General features: G+C 44.1%; 1 protein-coding gene across 1 annotated transcript in view; it reads left to right on the forward strand.

Annotated features, from left to right (window-relative positions):
• The window catches only part of CCNC (cyclin C), an 813,217-nt gene that overhangs the window by 50,010 nt on the left and 748,996 nt on the right, over positions 1-14,211 (forward strand). Inside the window, exon 2 of the mRNA XM_069606395.1 lies at positions 3,142-3,248. Within this exon, the coding sequence (XP_069462496.1) occupies positions 3,142-3,248 (107 nt within the window). The remainder of the gene's footprint in view (positions 1-3,141; positions 3,249-14,211) is intronic.

Genomic DNA, 14,211 nt, shown 5'->3' on the forward strand with positions numbered 1-14,211 from the left:
GTCACTTTTGAAGTGCTGCCTTGCCTGCTGGCCTTTCAGGGCTTGGAAAGCCTTAGTCCGGGCACTGGACCACTCACACTGCTCACGTTCAACAAAGTACCACCAGGACACTGAGAGGAAAAAGGGATTTATTTGAGAGCTTGTCTTGCAGCATGGGCAGGCAGCGGCTTCTGGCCCCTGTAGCTGCGTACATCCGGTTATACAGATCTTGATAGGCTACACCAGTCCGAGGACAAGCACATTCTTGTTGAAAACTCTGCTCTGTTAGTTTGTTAGGATGTGTCAGCAATAAGCACTTGTTTGTGCAGATCTAACCATTATCGCAGGGACCAGCCATCTAGCTCTTTTCCCAAGAGCAGTGCAGTGCAGGGCGGGGTCCGGGTGTACCTCTGAGACCATAAGCTTCTCACTATGGCGCAGATGCGCATTCCACCCAGACATGCCATGCTCCAGCCCTCATGGTACATTCTGTAAAGGACAGAAGCATGTTATCATTAAGCAGTATTGTATGAGAATCATCCAAGCAAACAGTGTCCTTGTGCTGTCTGCCCACCTCAACGGGCAAAACGATCATGATCGCAGGCTGTGGGTTAGCCCCGCCTACCTCCAGGAACATTGTCTGATCACATGACTTTTTATTTGACCATTGGCCCAGAAGAAAGCACTGTACCTGTTCCCGAGTGGTCACCTTCCAGCTGTCAGCCTTGTGGTTCCTCCTGCCTGCACTTGTGTTGTCTGACCACCTCAGCAAAAGGAATGATCCCTGCCCTACTTTTTAAAAAAAAGTCAGTCAGATATTTCCACTCCTTGTGTGCTTTTCCAAGTCTTTGCAACCTGTTGCAGGTTATTCCATTACCTGTTGGACTGCTTGGATAATTCGATTATCCTGGGGACCCTGTCATTAGTCTACTGGTGTTCAGTTGCGTTTACTCTGTCACCTAGGGAGACAATGTCAACTTTCATCTCGAAGACTCTTGGAAATGTCTGTCTTTACACTTGTCTTATTGTGTATGTTGGAGAGTCCTTTATGTGGTTACATGTAGGACATGAGGTCCTCCTTGCTGAATGGCCCAAGACTTGTCGCTGGCTCTCCCTGTTGGTCCTTTATGCACCATGTACTTTTACAGCAGCAAAAGGCCGGGATTTGTAAATACAAGACTGTGCCACCTTTTAGGTGCCGTCTTTCTTAATTTGCTCATGTCCAACGGTTTGACACTGCATAGGCAGTGGTAGGGGAGTGTCTGTCCATGTTGTCACCAGTAGTTATGTTATGTTACTTTGCATTTATATAGCGCCTTATGTACCATTTGGTATGGTCTCAAGGCACTGGTAGGTTGAAGGCCCTCGGGAACCGAAGTTCAAGTCAGTAGAGAGAATAGAGAGAGTCATAAGGTGCGTGTGAGCACTTGATATGTGTGCAGCTGGTGTGGCATTCGTGTGATAGCTGCTTCTTAGCGGTAGGTGTGGTGGTTGAGAGATCATGAGTATGTATTCGTTCTGGCAGGTTGTTATCCAGACCGATTCTGGCTGTGTTAGGTCTGAGGAGAACGCCTAGGCTGGAGGGTGTATAACCAGCAGTGTTTTAGTTAGGGGGATGGGGAGTATGAGGCAAATGATGGTATGAGAACAGCTATACCGAATGGTATCATAGTACCGCTGTGTTCTAGTTGAGTGGTGGTCTTAAGAAGGGAGTAAGCGTGGAGATGTGATATGGTGGTTTACCTTAGGTGCTTGAGATCGACCCTACACCAATTGTTCCATGTACTACATCCGTTCCATGTACTCAAAACTGTTCCATGTATTACGGCAGTTTCAAGCACTCGGATCCGTTCCTTTCAATGCTCTTTCAAACGTTCATGCACTCCAAACCGTCCATGCAAGTCACGCCATTCTATGCACTCCAATCCGTTCCATGCTCTCCAATCCGTAGTGGGTGGACCTACAGTGCTAGTGATCTCAGCAGATCATGAAGGAGACTTTATAATCCAGTCATTCGATGATAAGGGGTACATAACGCTGAACCACCACCTTGGCTATACCTGGTGAACACTTGAGGTTGTGCCCTCCTAAAGCTGCTGAAACAGTACCAAGAGGATGGTGGAGTGTTCAAAGGAATTTCGTCTACAAGTAAAAAATGGGAACAAAAAAAGGTGCCCAACCGCCGTGACAGGACTGTAATGGGGGACAATGCTAGAGACAGTTATGCCTTCACTGTTTCCTCCCTGGTTGCTTGTAGATCCCTTGCCGCCAATTTACAGCTCTCCCCTGTGATCTCCCTACTTCCTTTTGCTCTGCTTCCCTCACTTTGTCCCCCCCCCCCTTTGATTGTAAAGCGCTCTGTTACTTCCTGAAGCTAGGTCCGAGCTCAATAAATACCATCATAATAATCTTCACCTTCCCTTGGTGACCAGTGAAATGTGTGGCTGGAATACCATTTCCCCTCAGATTACTCTGGCAGCTGACATTCCTTGCATTTCCTTTGCCCCTTATCGCCTCACTTGCATGTTATGCAGCTTTTGTTATGGTGTGGGGGTAGGAACAAAATCGCACTTGCAGCAAAGCAATATCATTACTGTTCTGCATTGGCAATCGAAGTGGGGGAAGCTTTATATACTGTAGTGGGCTAGAATTTTAACGAGTTGGTTTGTGATGTCGTACATTGAAAAAAACTTTGGTTTGCACTGTCACAAACACTCGATGGCTGTGATATACATGACAAATGTGTAGAGTGTTTGGGGTTTGACTGTGCCATACGTTGGTAAATCTTGCTGGTCTCTTCTGTGGAATCTCTAAGCCTGTTCCACAGAGCTTTGTTGGAACCAATGTACAGTGCACAATACATGTTGGCTTCAGCCACTTTCAAATCTAATCCTAAATTAAATTTGGCCTTTTATCAAGGTGCTGTATGGTGCTACTTCCAAATTCTACATGGAAGTAGCGGGGTGATGGTGTTTAGTTGACTTTTATACATCTTTGCCAGCAGTGTTCTGCAAGTCTGGTAAACATCATAAAATGCTGTGAAATATGTGCAATCCAGTAAGCATGGTCAATCTCCTGTTTTCTTTCGTTTTTGTAGCTAGATGTAATCGAGTTTTTATTTTTCCTAAAACCATGTTTCGTAATCTCATTTTGTATTTTTAGTTTGCAATGGATTTTGGATAAACAAGATTTGCTGAAGGAACGACAAAAGGATTTTAAATTTCTATCTGAAGAAGAGTATTGGAAACTACAGATATTTTTTACAAATGGTAAATATTTTTCTATAAATTTTGCATTGTGAAGACCCGTATAACTCGACAGTACTAAACTATATATTTTAGCACAAGATTTTTCTGCTGCAATGCAAAACCTCACTGGCACACCAAATGATAAACATTTGTTTATTTCATGTTTTTAAAGGGCCTACCTACCATGTTCATAGTACATTTTAAGCACGTGTTTCAAAAGTGATCCAATGGTTTGTTGTCTATGCTGCTTTAGTGTTCTTTGTTTTTTGCATGCTTGCTATCATGTGAACCCAAAAAGAGTCCGGCTTTCATGCCCACTGTTTTACAAATTATTATACTATATTTTGGGATATTTTTGAGGGATTTTTTCAAAGTGTCTTCAATTGGGGCACATCTTTCCAACAACCCTTTTTCTCTACTGACTTGTGGGAAATGCATGTCGTTTGGATGCTCTTGATGAACTAATGCAAGCATTCACTACAGTAGGAGGTTTGAAAGCAAGTACAGTGTAAGAGGGGACTCCAGCCAAGGAGTTGGCACCACAACCTGTTACTCCCTTAACTGCCTCTCACAGAACCTACAGCTTCCCAAGTACCAATGGAAGCCACACTCTGGTTTAGCTTTGAAAGGAAACCTAGATCCATTCATAGGAATCGCATGAAGATGTCCACATGCCAGCCACCCAGGTTGGGTGATATTAGTCGCTCTGTAAACACTCCTAAGCATGGAGATGACAGGCAAGAAGAATACTACATGTCTTAAACTATGACAAGTAGTTAATCAAGCAAACTTTTACTGATAAAATATACTATGTCAAGACCCATTAATCACTGTATGAGACCACCTGAAGAGTGTTATTCCTGTGGCCTTGAGGTGCACCACATTTTCTTTCCAAATTCTAGCCAAGTAACCTTACCATTGGAAAATTGTCTCCAGAAATTCAGTTACTCTACTGGAGGTAATGTTGAACAAAGCCCCTCTGGAAATTTTGAAAATATATCTAGGAGTGCTATTGCATACCTAGCCCTTTTCCCGCACAAATATGAACCCTATGATATCTACTTGAACACTTTGCCATAGTTTTTTGCTAATCTCCAGTGGCACCAAAAGGCCCAACCCTGGCTTGACACACCTTATTACTGATCTAACACTAGGGACACTAACCAATCTCTGACTCAACGTCTCACAACCAATAGTTTGCTCTTGCAACATGTTTTGAAATGTATTCCAAGATGCCCTTGATGGGAAAGATAAAAGATTCAATAGTGTCTAATCTTCCATTGGGACACCTTCCTCCCCCACCCATCCTCTTGAACCCTTCACTCACTCCCTCTGCTAATAATAGTCATTGAGTGCAAATTGGCACTGTGGCTCCTTACAGTTTCTTCGTCTCCTGCAAATATTTGCTACTAGTTGTCTGTGGTCGTTTCATCCTCACACACTTGGGATTTCTGTGATAAGAAAATTGTAACTTTGTTCTATTGTCCGTGCACATATTTAACTGGCAAATATTTACCTTGCACACAAGTGATCCAACCCACTATTTTAAAATATTATATTTTTATCAAAGCACGTGATTGCAGTACCCCTGTGGCTACCAAACTGGTATGTTGGGCTACTAATGCACTAAAATGGAGTGCACCGCTGGTGAAGCCAATACTAAATTACAGCTGCTACCAGCATATCCGACCGAACTAGTATAGGTTGATTGGATCAGTGTATGGTCAAAACGGCATACTTGAATCTCCCCTGTCTTAGGAGCCATATGGGCTACTATAGACCAATGAGCCAGGAAAACCAACAGGAAAAAGCAACAAGTTAGGTCCCATAGAATGGGATAGCAGAACCCACCAAAAAGAGCCTCTGTATTTACAACAAGGACATAAGATACACCGCTGCATGCGTCGCTCATAAGTCATTTAGTGTGAAAGGTTCTGGTTTCTGAAGGAAATCCCATATACAAGCCTGCCACATTTGTTCCACTCAACCACTTAACATTGCCTCCATTCAGAAAGCCTGCAAGGGAACCTGCTCCTTTGCTGTGCAGTCACCATACACTGTAATTCTCTTCTGCTGACTGCTTCCTTTTAGAAAGCCTTCTGATCTTTTGTAAATTACTCGATACATTTATATACAATAACCCTGCACATGCATTGCCGCTCATCTCTGATTCAATCAGTAGAACCAAGAAGCCATTGATTGGTGAACGTATGCTTTCTAAATCGCCTATAAAACCAACATACCAAACGCATAGATGTTGCACCTTAGAGGGGGCTAGGTTGAACTTAACTTGGTAAAATCCTTTATGTTCTGTGACTACAAATGCACATTTTAAAATCAATAATTGTACCAAGAGTAGGATAAATATGGGCACATCTGGCAGATTCAGGGGGTGAAGTTCAAGAAAAGGGAATCTACTTTGACAGACGCTGCAAGGGTGTCAAAGAAGAAGACTGACACAAAGGAGGCATGGTTTCTGTTATAGACTTTTATTTTTGAAATGGGGTTTGGGGGGGGAGAGGTCCTCACCATCCCTAATTTCTAAGAGGGGGTTCCCTGCTTCAAAACTAATAATAAAAGACTTGTCAGAATGTCAGTCAAAGTAATTTCCTGTGTCAAAACCTACCTCTATCCCTCACACTACAACTAAAGAGTAAACACCAGAATGTTCTTTCTTTATGGAGAGTGGCTCTTTCTCCTGCTTCTTGAATGCCATTCTAACACAATGTTCCTTCAAAACAAGATACCCAGGAGGAATTACTCCCTTTCCCCTGGTTTTCAAAACCGTATTTACACTGTTTTCTTCAGGAGAATGGTTCCCTTCTCCTGATGTGGTTCTGCACAACTTCCAATAAAACCAGGGGAATCACTCCCTTCCCGTGGTGTGTCTTGATACTATGTACATGACCAGGAGCAATGACTCCCTTCCCCTGGCTGCTTCACATTAACTATTAGTTCAGGGTCAAGAGAGTGCCTCCTTTCTTTTGGTAGAATTTGCCAAAGTTCAACACAATGCCAGGGGGAATAATGACTACCTTTCCCTGGCGCGTGTATCACAACCTCTGCTTGGCTACCAGGAGAATGGCTCTCTTCTCCTGGTATTACTTGATAGCATCTCTCCTCAATGTTTCTAGGTTGATGTACACTTTGTGTCTTGCGTTCAACAATGTCCCAAATCTGGTTAGGATCCCAGATCATTCTCTTATGAATAGTGGACTTATCGCCGCTCCTAGTGTGAGGAAGATTTCCTCTGAGCTTTAGTGTCTTTGTAGGGGTCTGTGAGAAACCTAAAGGTGTCTTCCTAGCTAGTCCCCAGGGATCTGTCATCCAGGTGGTTGGGACACGGCCATCGCTATTGGATCCAGTTCATGGGGTGGACCAGTGAAGGAGGATCACCTGGATGGGGGGTCCTTGGGGAGTGGGACACTGACGGGCAAGGCACAGTATCCCACTCCTTCTTTCAACACCTTTTCCCCATCCTATTACGTAAGAAATTCCAAAGTGGTCCCCCCCCGTCCACACGAACACTTTCGCACAATACGAAAGACCACAGACTAACACCAGGGCCCTTTACCTGACGTGTCCCAGTAGCAGGTTCAGGCAAAGTCAGGCAATAGACCAGAATCACGCACACTTGACGGCCCTTTCCCCTTCCCCTACGAGGATAAAAGGTAGAGCACAATATGAGCAAGGCAGACTGTGCAACGTAAGAGCTAACTCAGCATGGCAGTTCAAGAGGAGGAGAATGACTGCGCAGACCGAGGGGGTGACCAGGAGCGAAGTGACCTTGCTTTATCCGAGCCAGGCCTGTGAAGCCTTCCGCAAACAAAGACATAAAACTGCGAACAAAGGCCAGCGTGTGTTGCCGCAGATGTCTATGGTACGAAAGACCCTCCTTTGCTAATAACCAAGCCGGGGAAGGACGTCCGTCTCAGTGGTACCAATCTTGACTCCAAGGATAAAGAAAGGCAAGTGGTTCATCACAGCCAGTGAGTCGAGAGGAGAATCCATAAGAAACCAAACTGTGTTGAACGAAAAGTAGCCAATGGCTAATTTGAACTTGGAGAATCTAAGGAGGGGAAAACCCAGCAACGGAGGAGGCCAGAACCACGTTGGAGGTGCTTGGGCAGGGAACTCTGGACGATTACCCGAGGTTAGAAAGACCACAGTAACCAGAGCCGTTGGGAAGAGGTGAAAAGAGGTCAAAGTGGTCATACAGGGGTCTTGGAAAATCCTCTGTTCCATCAAAAGTCTTTGACCGGCAGATGATTGCAAAAGCGAAGGGAAGTGAATCCTGCATGGCGAAAAGTTAGTACATGAACTGTATATCTTAAAAGTTGGTGAGAGGGAAACCCGTTTTTTAGACATTAAGATTTGTGAAAGCAAGAATTATTGCAAGGCAAGGGGAAGGAAAGTGTCCCCCTTGTCATTTGGGATCCGTGCCCGGTCGAGGGAGATCCAGGGTTGGAAAGTTATCACCCAAAGTTCACTTGGAAGGGAACTGTTTTGTGAATGTTATGAAAGCAATATTGTGAAGGGTCTGCTCCTGGAAGAGGGGAGATCTAGGGGTGAAGTTGTCACCCAATGACTACGTGAAGCAGATCTTTGTGTTTGTTTATTGTGGAATGCATCAGGCCCTCGAGGGCAAGAGACTTTTATTGAAAAGGGACTTGATAGCTGGAACGGAACTGTCAGCTCGTGCTGGGAAGGCTTGAGCATGTGCTGAGCTCCTTGTCCCGTGCTAAAAACGTGGGGAAGGGAGACCTTGAGGCAATCACATCCTGACTTATTATTTGAACACGGTTTCCTTTATTTTGATACCCTATGCCACTCTTTCTGTAATTAGTTGTAAGGAATTGGCAATAGGTTTTTCTTACTATAAGCCCTTTGACACAACGCCACTAGGACTGCCTTATTTTTCATTTGATGGTCGACGCTTGCTCCCATCTTAGGTTTGGCGTTTTTCCATCCTGCATTTATAGTTCAATAAACACCCTTGAACTGTGATCACTTCGTCTGTCTTTACTGTTGCCGCCATGAGTTCCTTACAGGTCCCACACACTTCTTATGACTAGTGGTTTATTCTTCACCACAGTTATGGTGGACAGGGTGCCAGACCCTTCCCTGGTGCCCAGTGCACTTCTCTTCCTCCACTGCGGTTGTGGACAGGGTCTCAGACCCTTCCCTGGTGGCTATTGGACTTATCTCTGCCGCTGTATGGAGGGTGACTCTCTCCGGTACTTGCTTGATGCTTTTTTTCGGGCCACAGAACCTCAACTTGCTTGGCTTCCAAATCCTTGCCTTTATCCCCCTTATGCTAGGCCAAGTACTGCTACAAGGGAGTTTTGTATCGTTCTTTTCAATTAAGTTGCGTTCCTTATCCAACTTACACCCCTACTGGTTCCCGTGTTATGCCCGTTACTCTGACTGGATTTGGAACGCTCTGCCGGTTCTTCGTGGGATCTTGCTTCGTCTGGGAGTGTTGTGCGGCCGTTCCGTGTCTCTGCGACTCTTGCTTCCCATGTCTCGTTCCTGTCCTCCAGACAGGTCACACAACCGCTTCTCAGCGTCCAGCCATGTTTCCGGCCAGCTCCACACCACCGGGCAAAGGATTTGCTCCTGCTTCCCGTCTCCAGCGGATAATGGCTTTCGACTTCTTATGAGCATTCTCTGCGTCTTCCCTGCTTTTCCCGTGCTGGACTGTCTCCTGTGCTGCTCTTTCTCAGCTGGCCTGCCTCCAGGACTGTTCTCTATTTCACAGAGTCCTTTGTCTATTTTTATGTTGCTGAGGTGAACACTCCTCCGCGGATTACTAGGACGTTTCTTCCCGTTCCATGGGAGAGACTCCATAGTTTCTTGGGGGCCACCTCTTTTCAATACCTGCATTGTTGTTCATCTTTGTCTTGGATGACATTGTTCGTCTCAGTTGGGGAGTCTGACATGTTACAATAGCATATGGATATATCGGTCACAGTGTGTGTGAGAAAGGGTAGTTGATTGATTCTGGCGAGTAGTTGTGTAGTGACTACTTTTTCAAAGATTTTGCCAATAAACTCGAGGGTTGTAATGGGCATGTAGTTGGCCAGGTCGTCTTGGTCTAAGGTTGCTTTTTCAACAGAGGTCATATGAGGCCAGTCTTGAGGCAGTCCAGGACTAAAAACTATACCTGAGGCAATACAGAAAATCCTTTCTTAGTATAAGGCTGTACCACCTGAGATATTTGGTAGGAGGGAGAGACGGCTGTAGATGGGTACAAAGTAATTATAGCATACATATGGTCCAAGTAAACACTGATCCACTTATGTATTGTAAACATAACAGTTTATTTTATGTACATGTAGGCCAGGATAAATCTTGGTAAATGATCGTACATAAACACAATTATCAAAACCAACACAGTACTATGGTATACAAATCAAGTATAACCTTATTCAGAATAGCAATATGCAGTTCAAGGTGAGTCAGACCTAAAGAAACACATTTAGAATGGCATTAAGTTATGTTTGGGGGGAGTAGTTTTTTCGAATACAGCAAGTCATTAACGGGCAGCAGAACCCTATTGGTCATAACCTAGAGTGTTATCCGATTTCAGAAATCACTTAGTTGGACCAACACTGGTACAAGTATATATCTTGCAACATATGTAACTTTCTTCTGTTAGGAATGGATACATTTACAACACCATTATTAATCATATAGTTCAGAGATAGTAAAAGGACTTGTATAATTTTCAGAGGGGGGGGGGAAGTAAGCTACTCACAGATAGTAAGCAATTCAAGGTAAGCATAACCCAATGTTAGTAATACAGGAATAGTCAATTTACAAAAGTAATATTTTTTAGAAGTGTAGAATACAATTTTTTAAGTTTAGTAAGAACTCTAGCAGATATTTAAGAAAGGCAATCAGGGTTCAAGATAAGTAAGGACCTATATACTCTCTTGGACAAGTCACAACTCGCAATCTGTTTGAGATCTGCACTAAGCAGATCAGGAAAAGCGAAACCCAAGAGTACACTTTTAGAAGAGCAGCAGCTATTCAATCTGAGTAAACCCTATTGGTGAGCTTTGAAAGTCATTCAGTTTTAGAGCAGTAAAACAATACCAACTATGTTTTATAAGAGCAAAACATTAGTTTAAAATCTACTTTTTAAAGAGGCAGTATGCAACTCAAAGGCAAGTAATAACACTTCGTAACGTATTCTGTTCAGGAATGAAAGTTACATGAACACATTTACGAGTAAGTACTTCTCACACTCGTTTTATTTTCCAGACAAAAGCCTTATCTTTTAAAGTTATTACCTATTCTAGGGCAGGAGTTAACTCGGAGGCAGAAGAGGGACCCCAGTGGTCTAGTAGCCAGTTGTAGGCAGGTCAGGAATAGGGTTCAGATGTAGCAGTCAGAGTTCCATAAGATATCTTGTCAAACAAGTAAGTATTGAATTAAAATGTTTTCAGGGACTTCCAGAAGGCTCCCTATAGGTGTTCCAGTGTTGGACCTGGGCAAACAGTATGGGAGAACTCCCAAACACACAAATCACCCTCTCAGCCACACAGGATTGACACGACTTAGGTAAGTATTACCCAAGCCAACACAGTACCTCCTCTAAGAAGAGCTTTTAGATTGACACCTTCACGATGCAGCAGTACAGGCCCTGGTTTCTGGAATCTCTGTCTGGTGACAAAAGAAACTGACACTGGATGGGAACATGCAGCAGCAGTTAAGAGATTTTTCTGGGCTTCTCGTGGCTCTGTGGATTTGGTGCCCTTTTACAGGAACCAGATGAACGAATATTGCTGGTCGGATTCTCTTCACTCTCTCGGTCCAGCACTCTGCTGAGGGGACTTCACAGATTCAAATCATGTCTCTGGAGGACCAGCAGGAATCCACTAAAGTTTCAGCAAGAATCGTGCTTTGGAAGACTGTGCACTTCACACTGGCTTGAGGTCCCCTGGTATTGGCGGTTTGCAGCCCAGCAAGATCTCAGCATGTCGAGAGATGGCTCTAAATGCAAGTCTTTTCATGACTAGTGAGTCTCACCGGCCTATGGGTAGAGGCCGTTGTCTTCGGGGTCCCCAGGTCGCTTGGAAGGAAGGGTTAAAACAGGCTACGGTTACACAGCAGACTCTCTGGTTGCTGGAATAGTTTACAGCCTTCTTTTCTTTTGTGGTTGACTTTTTCGGTCTTTTATACAGGAACCCAAGCACAACTTCTGCAAACTCTCCCTGCAGTTTCCAGAAGGGTTTGGATGGCTGTCTATCCTGTCGGTGTTGAGAAGGTATTAGATGAGATGGAAAAAGCTCCCCTTCCATCCGAAGAAACAAACCAACTTTTCCCTGAGGGAACAGCAGACCTTGAAAGGTTTATTGGACAAGAAGGCGATATTCTTTTAAAGCGGTGGACAAGGGTGGTGCACTGGTATTAATGAACAAAATGGATTATCTGGAGGAGTCAGAAAGGAAATTAATGGACCAGGAAACCTACAAGGAGATAGAGTTTGACCCTACAGAGAAAGTACAAACTCTGATACAGGAAGTGTTGGAAGAGGCAGAAAGCAGAGGAGTTATTTCTGAGAAGACTTGCACATTCCTTGAAAATCCACACCCAATTATGCCGGTGTTCTACATTTTACCCACGATACAGAAGCGCCTCGACAAGCCCCCAGGACGCCCGATCATCGCGGCGACTGACAGTCTCCTTGAACTGTTAGCTAAATACTTGGATATGGTTATTCAGACATTTATACAGAACAGCGCCACATATGTGAAAGATACTATGCACATTTTGTCTCAGCTGAACAATGTACGCTTTGTGAGAGGGCGGGACATACTATTTACTACAGACGTAACATCATTGTACACCAACATAGTCCATGAAGCAGGTTTGGAAGTGGTGAAGTATTACTGCTTCAATCCGAGACATGTATGGGAGATAGTGTTTGCTCACGCTACTAAAGTTAATACTTATGAACAATTTCTTCAGGTTTGGAGATGGATTCTTTTTACAACTTTCAGGGACCAGCATGGGTGCAGCCATGGCACCCAGCTGTGCCAATGCATTCATGCTGTATTTGGAGTCTGAACATGTACTAAATTCCCCGAGATGGTTGCAACATCTATAGGTCTTAGTCCATCGACAATGTTTTTGGCATATGGACCGGCCAGTGGAAGAATTTGAAGAATTCTTTACCATGATGAATATTATACACCAGCGGATAAAGTTCACTACTCAGACTAGTGACACCACCATTAACTTTCTTGATGTTGAAATATACTATCAAAATGATCGCCTAAACACATAGAATTTTGACGAAACTGAAAGAAACAGTTCTGTTGGCTACCAGTTTCCATCCACAAGGCACTATTGACAGCGTTCCTATTTCCTATCAGCCAGTTCCTTGGATACAGGAGGAATATCTCTGGTATAGATATACAGGCGACAGGCAATGACACTGCATTCTAAGTTCATTGAGAGAGGATACAATTCCATGGCTATCTCATCTATAGCGAAGAAGGTGGAAGAAGTACAGCGGGGAAGCCCTGTTGACACAAAAACAGCAAAATCAGAAGAACAATCTGTATATGTGACAACACACTCACTGCAGAGTAACAACACCAAGGGAATTATTAAAAAGAACTGGCCCATGCTGCAACTGGATTCACAGCTGCAGACTTTATTCCCCCAAATACCAACTTTTGCCTACAGTAACAGTAGAGCATTGCACAATAGTCTTATTATAGCAGAGCTACCTAAAGAACAAACGAGGAAGATTTCCTACAAGGCACCCAACCCTGCCACAATTGTCAGCATTGCAGCAATATTATCATGGGCACTAGCATTGCACAACCGCATTCAGACAAGAACATTGTTTCAACTTGAGATTAAACTAATGTGGTATATGCATTTAAATGTCCATGTGGTCTGTACTATGCTGGTATAACCATGTGCAAAGCCAAACTCTGATGGATTGAGCGTAAGTCGAATATTAGAACAGGGAACACAAAATCCTGTGTCCACACATTTTAATGAGGCAAGGCACACAGTAGCACAACTGAAGTGTGTCATTCTTGAACAAGTGAAATTGGGAAGCCGAGGAGGGGGATTTACACAAAAAACATTTACAGAGCGAGATTGTATAGATAAATCTATTTGACCCATTGCGCCCAATTGTGAATTTGATTTTATGTGTTTTATTTGATGGTAACATTATGCATGCTACAAATTGGTGCTAGATTGTGAGTGGGCACCGGTCTTGGGCCCTCGAGACATACTCTGTGCACTAACACACCTGTGCACTTTCTACCATTTGAATAACTAAGTTGTGGCAGCCACATTGAGAATGCTGTTCCAGGGATACTCACACAGACCGTTCTTTGATTCTCTGCTATGGCGGCCTCTGGTAGATAACTAGGGAGTTGGAGTTATTTTAAATTGATCACTAGGGCTTAGTCACATCCTGACATTCTCTGACATCCTCAATTACCCAGAAGGCTTGTCCTCCATTACATAATGTGTCACTGCGTGTACCTTGGGCGGGCCTGAGGCTCTGGGCCGGTTCCAGTCGTGATCTCCTCGAGTCTGCCCATGGTTGCAGGCTTATTTGGCTACACCCACTAACTGCGCACTGTGGCTTTGTGACACTTCACAGTAAGGGGGGGGGGTCACTTTGACTTAGGGAGCAGTTTATAGTGACTTCAAACACTTTTTCAGAACACCACGTTTGGTGGCTGTCTCCTAATACCTGGTAGGTCAGAGAACGGGTTCCCAGCGGTCCAAAGAGCTGCACTTTGAAGATGTTGAATGAGGTTTTTGATTAACCTTCAGCATGGTCAACAGGCTCAGCAACTGGACTGTAAACCTTCAATGGGGCGTCAAGTTGCCATGTCAACCTGGCGACATGAGGTCCACTAAGCTAAATTTAGGTTACATACGTGATTGCCAAATTAAAGGAGCCGGGTTCCCCCTAGTAGCTACATATGCAGTTTGG

Source organism: Ambystoma mexicanum, chromosome 4p, assembly GCF_040938575.1.
Source record: "Ambystoma mexicanum isolate Mex_15411 chromosome 4p, UKY_AmexF1_1, whole genome shotgun sequence".
Taxonomy (NCBI): domain Eukaryota; kingdom Metazoa; phylum Chordata; class Amphibia; order Caudata; family Ambystomatidae; genus Ambystoma; species Ambystoma mexicanum.